We start from the raw sequence: 16,792 nt of genomic DNA on the forward strand, positions 1-16,792 counted from the left end.
TAACAGACAAATGATCCGCCTCCGCCAAAAGATCACGGTTAATCCGGCCTTAACGGAGGCGGTTGGCCCAACCACCTCGGTTAATAGATTAATTGAGGCGATTGCCCTAACGCAACCGCCTCGATTAATACTTATTAACCGAGGCGGTCTCTCTAAACCGCCTGTCTCCATTAAACATTTAACCGAGGCGGGTGACTTAAGCCGTCCGCCTTCGTTAAACTATTAACGGAGGCGGCTGTTATTATTTGCCCACCTCCATTAATTATTTTGCAAATTAAAAAAATACTTTTTCGAATTCAATTCAATTCGAATTTGAATTTCAAAACACAGATAAAACAGAAAATATGCATATAGAGGACAAACATATATTACATATTCATTCATGTGTCGTCCTTATCATTCGACGAACCACATTAAGTTTTAAACATTACATGCATGTCGTCATTATCTTACCACAAACATAATCACATTCATACATATCAAACTAAGGATCAAAAGAGGTCCACCAACTTGTAATCCGTCATGTCTATCATGGTTCTCCAGTTTATGATCTTCTTGTACTTCTCCTCCATTGCCATCTCGCTCTCCTTGTTGAAGAACGTTCTCCCAACATGCATGCATTCGTCCATGACAAATTTACATATGTCCGCTACTATTTGAGTGATGTTCTTATCGTCGACCTTTTCCTTTTGCCACCATTCTTGTGATTTCTTGAGCTGCCGCTAGCTATGGCTGAAATTGCCGCACGCCCTTAGGTACTCGCCAGAGTAGTATCCACATAATATGCTTGCAGGAGGTTGTTTGGCATACTGCACAATATATATAATACACAATCATTAGAACATATGGAGAGCATGCATGATGTATCATGACATACGACTTTTGATACGTACCGGGAATTGTCGCCTTAGTTTCAGTTTTGTGCCATTCTTCTTCTTCTTCTTCTTCTTCTTCTTCTTCTTCTTCTTCTAATATCTTCGATCATATTACTCGGGGTCTTGCACATACTTCTTGTAAGCACTATATGAAAACCACTAGTGTCAACAAGAAATTTAACATGTACATTAAGTGTATAAAAGAATAAGTACCGTCACTTACTATCGCAATATGCTTTAAAAATCCTTGTACCCTTCTTTGTTTGTCACCCTCAAGGAGTCGAATATACAGGCCCTTCCATCCTGAGCACAGATTATAAATACAATCCAGTGGCCCATGATGACCAAGCTGCACCATTCAAAGTACGAATTTCAAGTCTTAAATTAAATATGAAAAGTGGTGATCCCAGTAGTAAGTAATATGTTGCAAGTATCCTTTTGACTTACCCGAGCTGGTGGGCTGCAAGGACACACCCATTTCCCTTGACCTTTTTCATGGCTCTGTAGATGTACATTTCCGCGTTATACTTCAAGTCTCCACGCATTATTATCCGGGCTTGCACTCTCTCCATTGGGCTGAACTTCACCAACCTATGATGAGTGTCTGGTACATCGTAGCCCGCGATGACCCTCTAGGTAATACGCATCGGAGATAGGTAAATAATATCTCTGCCCAGTTCCTTGCATACATAGGACTACATCCTGTAACCTTATAATTGATCACTGAGCCTGAGAAGACAGTTTACCATCAAATGATCAGCAATTTATGTTTGTTCTTTGCCTATTAGAACATTTGGCTGGAACTGGAAGCACCTAACCGTTGCACGCTATGCCATTCCCAATTTCACAAGATCACAACCTCAAAACTCAAACATAACCTGAAATATCGCAGACTCCACTGGCACCTAAAATGGAAATCATAGAATTTACATAAAAAAAGTGATGGTAAATTCTTTCCCAAAATTCAAGAAAAATAGCATAAGATTAATTAATTTGTAAAGGTGAATTAGGCATACTTGTTTCTTAGATGATTGTCAGTGTACTTCTTACTTTTCCTCCAGTATACTTATTGAGTCTAAGCACTCTTGATGGTAATTTTTTTTTCGTTGTGCATAGAAAGGGAATTTGTTAACCAATAAATATAAAACCTGAGTGCTGTAATGTTCAAACAAAAAACATGTTTCAGAATGCAAAATCTGCATGTGTCAACATATGCTTGCATGACATATCAAGATACACGTGCGGCACGCACGTGCCTAGAAAACATCTATCGTTTTTATTTGCCATTTTCTAGCTTGCTTGCAGTTATCATCTTATCCTAGTATTTCCACGTTTATTTGAAACCAACATTTTTTGATCATTTGGAACTATGTTGAAGTGCCAGTGGAGCGCCAGTTCTACTGTCCTTGCCGTTATTGTATATTTGCTCCTGTAATATGAAGAAATACAACTTCGAATAAGAATTATTCATATAAACATAAGCCAACCAAAATGTCATTTGGCTACACATTTACAATTGTTAAGAGCAAATCGAAGGCAATATTTTGTTATCCCAATAGAAAATTAAAATTCTTGCCAAAATTCTATTCTCAAAATTGTGCTTAGTGGGGACTCCCTGGTCCTTTTCAGCCCTGAACCTAATGAAATCAAATTTTTTCTAGTCAAAAAAGGGAAGCACCTTGAAGATAGTGAACATTAAGCGTGCACCTTGAATATTAGTAAAAAAACAGTTTTGCCTTCTATTTCTTTTTGTTTCAAAGAAGCTCACCTCTTTGAAGAAGTCATGCGGTAGAGCGACCATGATGTCGGCACCGTCTCTTGTGTTCTTCTCGCAACCGCAGGCACCATGATGCGCCATTCTTTCAAACATTTCAATAGCATTGTTAACCTGGGATAAAAAGGGGAGCAAAATTGGCTTCCCGAAAGTGATAAATCAAATAATGTTTAACTACTTGGCGTTTAGAAATTTATCAGGTGAAGAATCATAGGAAAGAGCATAGCATTACAAATGAATCACATGTGGGATTTGAATCATAAAACACAAAATAAGAATTGTCATATGCGTTTGTCAATCATTATTATTGACTGTTGTAAAGCTACTGTTATAACTGTAATAGACAACCAGGTTAATCAAAGAAACTAAATGTTTACTTGCTACCTTAAAAGTTTTAGCAATGTGCAGGAACAACGAAATTCCCTCCACCCATCATAGCTACTCTTCTTTCAAATTCTCTCTGGTTTCAATGAGCACCGTTTTCTAGTTATCAAAAAAATGAGCACCATTTTTTGTGAGCTTAATAAGGAGAGAAATTTTGCCTTTAAATTGCACTGCAAATGAAGAAGAAAATTGAAAAAATTACTATAATATCTAAAAACAAACAGGTCCAACTCCAATCACCTGAGCACCCACTCAAACAACAGGCTAGATACAATTTTTTGCCAGAGACACAGGAAAGATCTTTACTTTACAGAAGAAGAATTGAAAAAATAACTATAATATTGGAAAACAAACAGGTCCCACTCCAATAACCTCAGCAACCATTCAAAAAATATTTTGCCACAGACATAGGAAAGCTCTTTCCTTTTCAGTAAATAATGTAATTTTGCGGCATCTAGAAGAAAACTAATGAGTGGCCATGCAGCATAGAATAAAGCTCCAGTCCTTGCTGCTAATTTTTATTGCCCTTTCTAGAAATGTTATGCCTAGTCCATAATTTGCTAAAATAATGTGTGCATCATATTGATATGACAAAATAAGGAAAAAATAGTAGTGGTTTACCTCTCAGACGGGTGACACAAGAATCCTACTGGTCCAGATGCTGACAACTTTCTGATAAATATTTCTTGCTTCATGCCTCCTCCATAACTATTTGCATCTGCGTAACTGTAGCATATCTCAAGATATGGATAGATGGTATTCTGTTGGTATGCCTCCAACAGAGCTGCTGTTTTGAAACCATAATCAAAATTATCAAATATCAACGAAGAACAAATGTGCTTGCATGCGAGTGCCTGGCCGCGATGATGCAGCCAGCAGCCGCCTGCGCCTGCGGTCTGCCACACACGCCAGCACGGTGCTGCACTACCGCCTGCCGGTGGCCACCAAAGATCCGTGATCGCACCGGGAACACCGAGAGCCTGGTTTCCCGATCGCCGTAGCATCATATGTTTATAAGGAGTATGAAACCATACATGTTTATAGGGAGTATGAGTACATACATGTTGACTCTAGGAGCACGTATATATTAGACATTAGTATGAGTACCAGAGTACGTACACGGTACACATACTCAGAGGTGCATTGATACATATACAATACAAGGTTATATAGCTGGTATATATGGCGGCAGAGTATGAACACATGCTCTATCTAGGAGAGTATGTGCATATACTCAAAAAAATATATTAGTATTTACGGTCGGCCAGTATATGACAAGAAGCTAATAGTATTTAGTGAACATTTAAATTAAAGTAGGCCATTTTGCTTGCTAGCATTGTAGAGACATCCACGAACCACTCCTGATGGTGACCAGAAATCATGTAATATGCAGCACGTACACCATGAAAACAGATGGTGAGACCAACACCTGGAACGTGTAATACCATTAATATAAGCAACTTAGCATTAAGGTATATGTATTTTTGCATGTATATTAGGAATACGCTTCATATATTAATTCATATCTAAAAATTCGTGCAGTAGTCACGCATGCAAACAGACAATACAGCGCCAGGTACTGTACCTGAACATTGATGAACACGAATAGAGTCTGGTAATGAATACAAAAGCATCGATGCATCTTTTCGCTGGTCCAGCATCAGATGTGAGCAGATGCATGCCTCCGGCTCCGAGTCAAAGGATTTAATTGGTAGAAGGAGTAATCACATATGCCAACTTAGATCCATATTCATAGGCATCGGATAAACCTTCTCTCGATCTGCATCCTGCAAGGAGACGGGATAAATAAATCGATCCAATAGGAAGATTTGGGAGTGTCTCAACCATACCTGGATTCTGCGGCCCTGCTCGACGGATCCGGTGGACGTGGGCTCCGACGAGACCTGGTCTGGGCGAGGCGGCGCACCTCCGTCCGCACGGGCTGGGATGCGCGCATCGTTGATGGTGAAGAAGGTACTGAAGGACGCGACCCTCTTGTCCCTGACAGCGGTGGCGTTGCCGTTGGCCTTGCTGCCGTGAGCCGGCGGGTACGCGCGGTGGAGGAGCAGCTGCTTGACATCATGGGGTCGCCAGGAAGAAGATCGCAGTGGTCATATTGGCGAGCGAGAGACAAAGACGAAGGGCGCGCGGCGGCACGTGAGTCGTGGCTCCATCCTGCGGCGTGCCTTCATCCCCGCTGGGTGCGGCACCACGCGTGGCTCAGTGGCCGGCATGGCAACAGGGTTGGATGGAGGCGGCCGCGGCGGCGTGTAGGAGGAGAGGGGGCAACCAGATTCGCGAGCGGAACGAGTTGAACGGAGGAGGCGCATTTGGGAATTAGGGATCGGGAGGTGGGAGAGGAGGGATCGCACCTCTGAGACGGACGCCCGCTCGAGTTCGCCGATGGGCAAAAGGCCAAGGCGGCGTCTGCGTCCCGGCGATTCGGGAGGTGCGCGGGGGGAGAGGCAGAGGGCTGGTTGTGGGTACGCGCGGGCAAGAGAGAGGTACAGGCGGCGGGTAGGCTTCCGCGCGCGTAAGAAAAAACGGATTGGAGGGGGAGATCGGCAACAGGAAAGTGTGTTTTGTCACATAAATATCGTCCTTTTCGTCTTGGGTCCACCTGTCAGGTCTATATCAAGCGTTGGATGTAAAGTTGAAACACATCCGACGGTGGAGGCCTTAAGTGGGTAAGATGTTTGTAGGTGATAGGTATTTTTCAATTCCTTCGCTTCTCCATAGTCCAATTTGCGAAATAAGAAGGCCAAGCTCGCCACGCCGATAGCCACTCGAGTGCCTTCTGCGATTTTTACGGCCATACTAAAAACTTCTGGGCGAATGTAATGCCCAGCCCTGACGGGAATACAGTAAGTACAAAGCCAAGCTGCTACGAAGGCGGCACGGTAGAGCACCGGCGAATATGTAACGATGAAAGGAAGTCTTTGCTTGCCCAAAACAGCAGCAGGACGGCCATCTCGAACTTCAACTCGGAAGCCTACTTCCTGGAGTAGAGGAATAGAGGATCGGCTGGATCGGCGAAACCATCCGGCGGGGAAACTTTGAAAGAATTAGCTCGGTCGTTGAGAAAGTGGTCCACCCAGGTGGAAATAGTCACCAAGCCTGGTCCTGGCTTCATGCATGTCCACAGGGCATAGGCTTAGTAAACGGCATAGAGAGATTCAACATGGCCACGCATAGCTGGCTCAAGTGGGATGAATTCTTCATACAGGCGACCGACGATTGGTATACCCATTGCATCAGAAATCGTGTGCAGAGGAAAGCCTATCTCGCCCTGCTGGCTGGACAGCAAGGTATGTTCATCAATATTCCAGTATGTCAAAAAGGCAGCCACCAAGGAGGGATCAACTTCACATTGATAAATTGATGCTAAAACTCCACGGAAAATGCCAGTTTTCTGTAAGATCTCACGATCTTCTTTGTTCACCAGCATCATTGAAGCCCATATCAATATTTTCTTGCTCATTTGGACACTGAGCCGGAGTTGTGGAGGGTGCTCGTGCGTCCACTTTGAAGAAGGTGACCTGATAAATTTCTGCGCCAACGTTGCAGTGCGGTCAGGAAGGTCCTTGTAGGTCACAGGGCCATCCATTACTGGACACACAATAGACACTGTGGCGCAATAGACACTGTTCCCTTGGTCTTTTGGGTATGCCGAGGGGAACTTCGTAAAGAGAAGTTGTCAAATCTTTGCCTGGAGTTGGGACTCGGCACCTGGACCTGTATTTTTCTTCCCTCTTAATGACTTCGGTTGCTGGTTCAAGGATCAGTTGTTGGCCCCGACCAAGCTTCAAATATGCTGCAATTTTTGTTATGGACTGATTCAGGTCTTCTTTGCTAGTAGTGGAAACTTCGCTGCCCGAAGGTTGAGTTTTAGGATCTGCATCTTTGAAAAAATCTAATTCTTGGCGCCAAAAGAATACCTCCCCTGGGCCCTGGCCTCTCTTTCGGTGCATAGTCAGCGAACCCACTGTACAGCGTATAGGGTGTGGGATCCACAAGATGGCCATCCTGGAAATGAAAAAGGAAAAGGCGGGAGGTTCACGTAAGCATTATACTAATGGCAAGTACTATATACGAGCTATTTGCATGTGCGTAATGTACCTGTTAAGAAGCATTGGCTGCAGCATTAGACTGCGGTGCCCTGAACACTGGCTTTCGATACTGTCGACGGGGACGGGTCAGCGGAGAATTACTAGAGCGATCTTTGCTGCGACCTGGAGCCTCCTCTGAATTCCTGGTGTTACGAGTCTCCTTTGCTGAGCGGCCCATCCTTACATGGCAAATCAAATAAAGAAAACGGTGTGTAACAACAAGAGAAAATAAGCATACATACTGAACAAATTTCGTTGTTGCAGCACACCGTAATTCAAATAGAAAGCTAGTATGATCAGCCCTCATCTCGTTGGGATAGACTAGTACCTGGCAGGCTTCACTATGTAGAAACATCACATCACAGATGAGTCTTTAGAGACGTCACAGACGCGCTTCAGCGCGTCTCTAATAACGCGCATGTGTAATAAGCATATAGTATAGACACGCGTTACCAACAAGTGTCTGTAATACAGGAACACGCGTCTGTGATTGGTTATAAGACAGACTGGTATAGTCAACACGCGTCTGTGATGGCCCCTCACAGACGCGCTTAGCCAACACGCGTATGTGATGGCCCTTAGCACAGACGCGCATAACTAATACGCGTCTGTGATAAGGATTTACTAAAACAAAAAAAAAAAAGAAAATCTCTAGTGCCACGGTCTTAGATATACCATACATGACACATCAAACTATATACGTAGTAGTCAATTGCTAATCAGCAATTTCATATACATGAAGTAAGATCTGACTAAAGTATTTTACATTAGCTCATAGCTGACAGGGAATCAGTGTACAGTATGCATTTAAATAAACAAGAAACACAACCAAAACGAGCTCTACTAAAGATCTTACTAAAGTACCAAAAGGAAGTTCCACTAAAGTAGTTGGCTTAGCTCTTAACCCATATCGGTTGCATTGCTCATTCAAAGATTTCACAAGCTCCTCAAGGTCTTACGGTATCTTATTAGCCCGCTCCTATAAACAGAGGACAAAGGAGATCAAGATAGTGAATATGTAACACTTAAAGGGCAATTTTGCCATTGATAAGACAAATATAATTCCCAGCAAATAGAAAACATGGATCCAACAATATGAGAAACAATAAGTCAACTCAATGTGATGCTAGGAAAGAGAAAAATGTTAGGAAGGAAGCCACCAGCAGCTTACACACAAGTAAAGGCTAAAGGAAAAGCGGTGGCTTCTTCTACCTAACAGTGTCTTGGTCATCCCCAATCTAGCATCATGTTGCAATGCTTTTTTCAGACCAATGCATTAAAAAGGACAGTTTATGTGATATAATTTCCTTGGGAGTGCAGTTAACTTTGCAAGATATAGTCGAGAATAGTAAGCATCATGGAACATTTCTGTACTTTCATCTTAACTGTATAGCTGTATTTTCCAGAAATTTCAATTTAGTTTCCCCTTTGAACAAATCAAGTATATCTGTATTTTCCAAATCTCAACACTACATAAGGATACTTACACTCGGCATTAGAAAGCAGTTTTACATGCAACAAGAGTTCTCCATTAATTCTAGTGCGTTTGACATAACTCTCCAATTAGTGCTTCAGTAATGTGTTTGACATAAAAATTTTACATGTAAGGATTCATGCTCTTTGTCCTCCATATCACCTAATTTTATTCTATTGTGGCTACAACTATTTATAGTCATGAACCAAATATTCTGCTCTCAGGAACCAAACATTCAGTAGTCCGGAACCAAGCATTCTGTTATGCTAAAACTGTAATTAGTTAAAAGACTGACAAGAAAGAGTGATATCTTACCATGGCAATGAATTATGTTGCCTGTCAGGTGGAGTTCCTGTAGAACCTTTGGCATAGTGTTCCTCAGGTAGGCCAACTGCGTTTTAAATGTTCTACTGCAAAAGGGAGTGCATCTGCTGGTCAAATCAGGGCACTGAATAATTTTAGAAGTAATACATTTGCTGGTCAAATAGGTAGCTAGCAATTTAGAGCTAGAGCAATCTGAACAGACGCGCGTTGTTCATCCGGCGTCTGTAGGGGATTGGTTTATACTTTACTATGGTAGCTCTGCAATGTGATGGAGGAAGAACACATGTTTCAGGTTTGGTTCCAGGAGGCACACCGGCTCCACCTAAAAAAGAAGTCATCATCAGAAAAAAAAATCAGAAGGCCTAAATACCCAAAAATTGGAGTCATGAGATAAAAACTGCATCTACATACTGCAGGTTTCACATGTTACAGATGTTTCAAAGAAATATGCAAGGGCCAAAATTGACAAAATTCCAAATTCTTTAAACAGGATCAAAGAAATGCATGGTCAGGTCCACACTAGCTCACTTGATGTTGCACAAGTATCTGAATGTCATAATACAAAAAACTGCAGTCTAAAAACCATTTATCTGTAAGGCCCTACGAGTACCAGTCCCCCAACACTCTAATATTCTGAGAAGTTTGTGCATCCCAGAATCTAAACTGCAAGAAAATAGAGGCCAAAGTCTGCACATTACCGTTGCTATAATTGCAGCATAATCTAAAATAGAGGCCATAGTAGTGGGCTTTCAGTAAGTAACATATCTTCATTTACAGGGTTAGCTCAGTAGTGCTCAGCAGAACCCAGATATAAAACACGCCTAGGAGTATTATGTCAGGATACACAAGTGGTTGACATGTTATATTTGACAAATTATAAGCAGAAGGCAAGGCTTTGTTAGACATAATCTGCTGCTCCCCCATTTCTCCTTGCTCAGAGACTGGTCGGCTCGGCCGACCACTCCCTGTTGGGAGTTGGGGACTGATCGGCTCTGCCGACCAGTTCTTTCCTGTAACTGTAGCATAGTACAGTAGGGACAGTAGTTGGTAGCTATTACATCAGCCATGTCTTGGTAGTAGGCTGAGGTAAGCTTTGTACTGCTAGGAGTAGTTGGTGTACTCTGTACCTTAGGAGTAGGTAGTTGGTATACCCTGTACCTTAGGAGTAGGTAGTTGGTGTACTATTGTACTCAGGAGTAGATAGTTGGCCAACAACAATGTACCTGGTAGAGGTACAGCTAGAGTTGTATATATTCCATCCAAAGGGCAATGGAATACTCAGTTCAGTTGCCACACTCAGACTACAGAGCTCTGGTTCAGAGCTATAGCGTAGAGCTCTGGCCAACGCTAGTGCTTGTGTAGTGTGTGTAGTGTGAGAGCTGTTCTCAATATCTTCTTCTACCTCTAGCCATAGTGAGTGAGTGTGCCGGTCGGTAAGCTAGCTGCTTACTGGCGCTGGGCAGCCGAGGGACTTAACAAGTGGTACCGGAGCCGTACAAGCGCCGTTCCCGGACTAACCGCTGGTGATGACGGACGGTTTGGAGATGGACGACAGCAGCGGCGCTACTGTGGTTGCCCAGCACGATAGGAGGTCATCGTGCACATGGTGCGGGAGGTCAGCCGCACTAGTTGGCCGACGCTGACTCACACAAACTATGGCGAGTGGGCGGTGACCATGAAGGTCAAGCTCAGAGCCCGACGGCTCTAGAATGCTGTTGATAAGGGCACCGACAACGAAGAAGACGACATGTCAGCGTTGGAGGCTATCCTCGCTGCTGTGCCACCTGGAGTATAGGGAGCCATTAGGGGGCGAAGAGCTCTGCTAAGGAGGCATGAGAGGCCATTGCGGCTGATGCGCGTCGGTTCCGACCACGCAAAGAAGGCCACGGCCCAGCTGCTGAAGTAGGAGTACGCCAACCTCAAGTTCAAGGATGGTGAATCGATGAAGGACTTCTCCCTCCACCTACAGACTGCTCATCAGCAAGCTGAGGAGCCACGGTTCCACCATCGACGAAGAAGAGGCGGTCTCCAAGTGCCTCCACTTTGTACCGGTGAAGTACATCCAGATCGCTCTCTCCATAGAGACGATGCTGGACCTGTCCACCCTCACCATTGAGGATATGACTGGTCAGTTACGGGCAGTAGACGAGCGCCTGGAGCAGGCGACAAAACAATGAGACAGCGGCAAGCTACTGCTGATAGATGAGTGGGCTACCCGGATGAAGGAGAAGAAGTCCGAGGAAGCCTCTTCCAGCTGTGGTAGCGATGGCAAGCGCCGTGGCAAGGCTTCTTTGGAGAAGAAGAAGAAGGTCGACCCCAACGCCTATCGGCGCTGTGGAAAGATGGGCCAATAGGCAAAGGAGTGCCCAAATCGTAAGCAGGAGAAGAAGGCTAAGGCTCATCTGGCGTAGTTTGCTGCTGATGATGAGGCCACTCTCTTGATGGCGACGTTCTGTGCACTGCACGACGTTGAGGCCAAGGATAAGGGAGAGGTGGGGGCGGTGGAAGGGCCTAGGAAGGCTCTGAAGGCTGTCAACCTCGATGAACCGCGCACCCAAGTCCACCTTAGATGTGTGGGCGGCGAGCTGGAGCAGCAGTTGTACCTGGACTCCGGCGCCAGCAACCACATGATGGGCTCCAAGGAAGCCTTCTCCGAGCTCGACGTTAATGTGACCGGCACGGTGAAGTTCGGTGATGGCTCAAGGATGGTGATCCGAGGGTATGACACCATCATCTTTAGGTGCTAGAACGGCGAGCACCACGAGCTAACGAAAGTATATTACACCCCATAGCTACGTTCAAGAATCATCAGCATTGGCCAGCTAGATGAGCGCGATAGTGAGGTACTAATCAAGGACGGCGTCCTCAGGATCAGGGACCGGGAGTAGCGGCTTCTTGCCAAGGTGAAGAGGCCCTAGAACCAGCTATACCTGCTCGACCTGAAGGTGGAACAACCCATCTACTTGGCTGCATGGCACACAGAGGAGCCGTGGCTGTTGCATGCCTGGTATGGACATCTCAACTTTGATGCTCTTGGTCGGCTGGAGAAGATGGTTATTGGGCTGCCTCACATCGAGCATGTAGGCGAGCTGTGTAATAGCTGCCTGGCTAGGAAGCAAAGAAGGCTACCATTCCCAAAGACAGCAAAGTACCGTGTGATAGAGGCCCTCGAGCTGGTCCACGGTGACCTCTGTGAGCCAATCATGCCTGGCGACGCCCGGCGGGCGCATGTACTTCATCTTGCAGGTGGATGATTGTAGCCTGTACATGTGGCTACAGCTTTTGACTAGCAAGACCGAGGCAAGGGAAGCGGTCAAGAAGTTCAAGGCGCGCGCGGAGGTGGAGAGCGGTAAGAAGCTGCGGTAGCGAATTCACTTCGTTGGAATTCGCTGCGTACTGCACGGATCAGGGCGTGATGCAACACCACACCACGCCATACTCGCCATAGCAAAATGGCGTGGTGGAGTGGCGGAACCAGACGGTGGTCGGCATGGCTCAATCCATGATGAAAGCCAAAGGCTTACCGACAAAGTTCTAGGGAGAGGCAATGACCACAGTGGTATTCATCCTCAACCGCGCACCCACCAAGGCCCTGAAGGGCAAGACGCCGTTCAAGGCTTAGCATGGATGCAAGCCGAATGTGTCCTTCCTCAAGTCATTTGGCTGCATCGGCCATGTGAAGAACACCAAGCCTCACCTCAGTAAGCTAGAAGACAGGAGCACGCTAATGGTGCTCCTGGGCTACGAGGAGGGCACCAAGGCGTATCGGCTCTATGATCCCAAGAGAGGCAAGGTGGTAATCTCTAGGGATGTGGTGTTCGATGAGATGGCGGCCTGGGACTAGGACAGTCTGAGCACAGGGCAAGCTGGCGGCTTCATCAGCACCTTCATTATCGAGCGCTTGGTCATCCACGGTGCTGGAGATGCTGGAGAGGAGATGCCGACCACTCTAGCAACAGAGCCAAGCATTCCTAGGGTGGTGCCAAGCACTCCGGGAGGGTGTCAAGCACACCTGGGGCGCTGCTGAGCCCTCCTGAGGGGGCACCGAGCACTTCAGCAGCAGTGCTGAGCACTCCAGGAGTTGTGCTAACCACTCTAGCAGTGGATCCGACCACTCCGGCAGTGGTGCCGAGTGGTCCGGCAGCAATGCCGACCACTCCGGCAGAACAGGGAGGCCAAGGACCTCCAATCGAGTTCATCTCCCCTCCGAGTGACATCAACGTGTTCGTGGATGCTTTCCATGACAGCGAGGAGGTCTGGTTCCGCAGGCTGGACAACATCGTCGGCAACATAGGGACCACAGGCCTGGAGAGTCGGCGGATCGACGATCTAGAGCTGCTCCTTGTTAGTGCCGAGGAGCCACCGACGTTCGTAAAAGCTGAACGCGACACCAATTGGCGATGGGCGATGTTGGAAGAGATGAAGGCCATTGAGGACAATGGCACATGGGAGCTGGTAGATCCACCGGTGGGCTGCAAGCCGATTAGCTTGAAGTGGGTCTACAAGGTGAAGCAGGACGAGTGTGGCGCCATTGTCAAGTTCAAGGCTCGGCTCGTCGCCCGTGGCTTCATGCAGCGTGAGGGCATCGACTTCAAGGAAGTCTTTGCTTCGGTGGTGCGAATGTAGTCCGTTCACTTGCTGTTGGCCATGGCAGCAGCAAAGGACTGGTGCGTCCACCACCTCGACATCAAGTCTACATTCCTCAATGGCGAGCTCGCGGAGACGGTCTTCGTCAAGCAAGCTCCGGGCTTCGCCGTCAAGGGCGCTGAGCACAAGGTGCTCAAGCTATGCAAGGCGCTCTATGGGCTGCGGCAGGCCCCTCGAGCGTGGAACGCCAAGCTCGACGCCACCTTGGGCGAGCTTGGGTTCACTCGTTGCGCTACAGAGCACGCGCTCTACACACGGCGATGGGGGAAGGAGGAGCTCGTCGTCGACGTGTACATGGATGACTTAATCATCACCGGAGCACGAGCAGAGGACATCAAAGGTTCCAAGCATGAGACGGTGGCTCCTTTCAAGATGAGCGATCTTGGCGTGCTCTCCTACTACCTTGGCATCGAGGTGAGGCAGGGGAAGCAGAGCATCTCCCTGGGCTAGCGCGCCTATGTGGAGAAGCTGCTGGAGCGGAGCGGCATGGCGGGGTGCAAGCCGTGCGCAACTCCGATGGAAGAGCGGCTGAAGCTGTCCAAGCACAATACGACGGCGAAGGTAGATGCGATGCGCTACCAGAACATCATCGATGGGCTGCGCTACCTCACGCATACTCGGCTAGACATCATGTTCGCTGTCGGGTACGTCAGCCGTTTCATGGAGGACCTGCGCAAAGATCACTGGTCGACAGTGAAAAGGTTGCTGCACTACATTAAGGGGATGCTCGATCAAGCGATCATCTTCCCCAAGAGTGGCAGCAAGGGTGGGTTGTAGCTCATGGTCTTCAGTGAGGCACCCCAAGGCAAAGGTAGGTGAGCCAGAGCTCACTATCTTCAGCGATGCAGACATGACGAGCGACATTAATGGGCGATGGAGCACCTTCGGCGTGCTCGTCTTCCTTGGAGCATCCCCCATTGCTTGGCAGTCGTTGAAGCAAAAGATCGTGGCGCTGTTGATGTGTGAGGCGGAGTACGTCGCAGTGGCCATGGTGGTGTGCCAGGCTGTCTGGCTACACTGGCTACTAGGCGAGCTGACCGGTGAGGAAGCTCACCCGCTAGCTTTGATGGTGGACAACCAGCCCGCCATCGCCCTCTCCAAGAACCCCATCCTCCACAACCGGAGCAAACACATCGATATCAAGTTCCACTTCCTCCGGGACTGCATCGATGGAGGGCAGATTGTCATCGAGTTTATCGAGACTGGCAAATAGCTCGCTGACATCCTCACCAAGTCACTCAGACGCCTACGGTTTATGGAGCTGAGGAAGATGATTGGCATGAATGAGGTCAAGGCATTGGGCTAGCAGCAGGATTAGGGGAAGAATTGTTAGACATAATCTGCTACTCCCCCATTTCTCCTTGCTCGGAGACTGGTCGGCTCAGCCGACCACTCCCTGTTGGGAGTTGGGGACTGATCAGCTCTGCCGACCAGTTCCTGTAACTGTAGCATAGTATAGTAGTTGGTAGCTATTACATCAACCATGTCTTGGTAGTGGGTTGAGGTAAGCTTTATACTGCTAGGAGTAGTTGGTGTGCTCTGTACCTTAGGAGTAGGTAGTTGGTATACCCTGTACCTTAGGAGTAGGTAGTTGGTGTACTCTTGTACTCAGGAGTAGGTAGTTGGCCAACAACTATGTACCTGGTAGAGGTACATCTAGAGTTGTATATATTCCATCCAAAGGACAATGAAATACTCAGTTCAGTTGCCACACTCAAACCGTAGAGCTCTGGTTCAGAGCTATAGCGGAGAGCTCCGGCCAATGCTAATGCTTGTGCAATGTGTGTGTGAGAGTTGTTCTCAATATCTTCTTCTACCTCTAGCCATAGTGAGTGAGTGTGTCGGTCGGTAAGTTAGCTGCTTACTGGCGCTGGGCAGCCGAGGGACTAACAAGGCCATCCAAGCTGTGAAAAACATACATTTTCAGTGGTTGACATGTTCAGTATAATGATCAATTTTTATGTCAAAGATATCATGCAACAAATCATTGTCCTACGCAGACAAAGAGAAACTTGAAAGCTATTATTATTCTTAAGAAAAAGTGACTTGTTAAGTGAATGTAGGTTGTGGACAATTGAGAGAAAAAGTACCAGAGAGACGAGATCACTTTCAGTATACTATAAGCAACAAATAGAACTATTGAAAGTTCTCCACTCCTTCCTACTTTTGATGCATTTACTCTAGGGAACATTGATGTCATGGTCGATGGATATTGGTTCATCAATCTTAAATAAATATGGCAAGGACTCCATTCAATTCTAATGCATGTATCTGACTGAGAATGTGACACAAGCAACCTACAGGTTTACATTACACTGAACCCATGAAATCTGTAAAGTCTACTTGAATTCACAAGCATACTTAAATAAATTCATAGAATTGAACATAACTACCATACCAATATTTTTTATAAGGAATCAACATACCAACTAACTACTGACTAGCTTGTTTTAGAACCACAATTTTAAGTTTTGTCTGGCACATATAACTACAGATTGAATTCATGCAAAAGACCAAATCAAAAAATTGTTACATATAACTATGAAGATAGGATGCAACGGCTCTGACAAAAAAGAAAGTAATTAATCCATGTCAAGCACTCATTAGCATAATGCTCCGGTTCCTGAAGAGTCAAATGCACCAAATCCCTTACTCCAGTCCCTAGTCCCTAACCCCAGTCCCACCAATCCCTTAATCCACTGAAGAGAGTAGATCTGAGAGGGTAAAAGAGAGAGCGCACCTCCCGATGGCAGCAGCACGACTGCACGAGTGCCGGAGAGACTCAGCGGCGGCGGCACAGGCGTCCAGAAGCCCTTGGGGGTTGGGGCGGCAGCGTTAGGGAGGACCATGGGGGTGGCCGGGTGGCGCGGGTGTCGGGGAGCTAGGTCCATGGGGACGCCAGCGCAGACGTCGGGGAGGCATTGGATCCACCGCGCCGCCGCCGGTGACGCCGAAGTCGTCCTCAGGGTTCCTAGCGGTGTAGGGCGGCAACATATAGATCTGAGAGAGAGGAAAGGAGAGAAGGGGGTGGAGGCATAGCAGTAGAGGATGGGGCGGTGGCTGCGCCGACAGAGGAGAGGCCGGTGGCTGCGCCGACGAGGAACCCTAGCTAATCCCAAGGAAGACAGAGAGAGAGAGAGAGGAGGCTTGGAGGAGATGAGAGGAGGGGGGCGGATGCGAAATGCAGACGCGAGGGGGCGCGGAC

General features: G+C 46.9%; 1 protein-coding gene across 4 annotated transcripts; it reads right to left on the reverse strand.

The window, feature by feature from the left end:
* Positions 1–398: 398 nt before the first annotated feature.
* Positions 399–4,796, reverse strand: LOC136522737 (uncharacterized). Of its 4 annotated transcripts, none has more exons than XM_066516548.1 (8): positions 4,619–4,796; positions 3,655–3,759; positions 2,644–2,763; positions 2,224–2,304; positions 1,323–1,780; positions 1,099–1,224; positions 894–1,020; positions 399–809 (listed from the first exon to the last, which is right to left on the reverse strand). In XM_066516548.1, the coding sequence occupies exons 1-5, from the start codon at positions 4,711–4,713 to the stop codon at positions 1,720–1,722; spliced, it is 462 nt and encodes a 153-aa protein (XP_066372645.1). In that variant the 5' UTR covers positions 4,714–4,796; the 3' UTR covers positions 399–809; positions 894–1,020; positions 1,099–1,224; positions 1,323–1,719. The 4 variants fall into 4 exon arrangements, 2 of the variants coding, with proteins under 2 accessions (XP_066372645.1, XP_066372644.1); XM_066516547.1 differs by having other exon boundaries at positions 2,644–2,790; XR_010775974.1 differs by lacking the exon at positions 4,619–4,796 and having other exon boundaries at positions 1,323–1,604; positions 1,694–2,304; positions 3,655–4,452.
* Between the last annotated feature and the right edge of the window lie 11,996 nt (positions 4,797–16,792).

Source organism: Miscanthus floridulus, chromosome 18 (assembly GCF_019320115.1).
Source record: "Miscanthus floridulus cultivar M001 chromosome 18, ASM1932011v1, whole genome shotgun sequence".
Lineage (NCBI taxonomy): Eukaryota > Viridiplantae > Streptophyta > Magnoliopsida > Poales > Poaceae > Miscanthus > Miscanthus floridulus.

What these genes read in the sequence shown, in the direction of transcription:
- LOC136522737 (XM_066516547.1), bottom strand. Translation starts at nt 4,713, where the DNA reads ATGCATCTGCTCACATCTGATGCTGGACCAGCGAAAAGATGCATCGAT. An exon ending in TCGTGTTCATCAATGTTCAG is followed by an intron (nt 3,760 to 4,618) that starts GTACAGTACCTG and finishes GATATGCTACAG; the next exon opens with TTACGCAGATGCAAATAGTT. An exon ending in TTGTGTCACCCGTCTGAGAG is followed by an intron (nt 2,791 to 3,654) that starts GTAAACCACTAC and finishes ACTTTCGGGAAG; the next exon opens with CCAATTTTGCTCCCCTTTTT.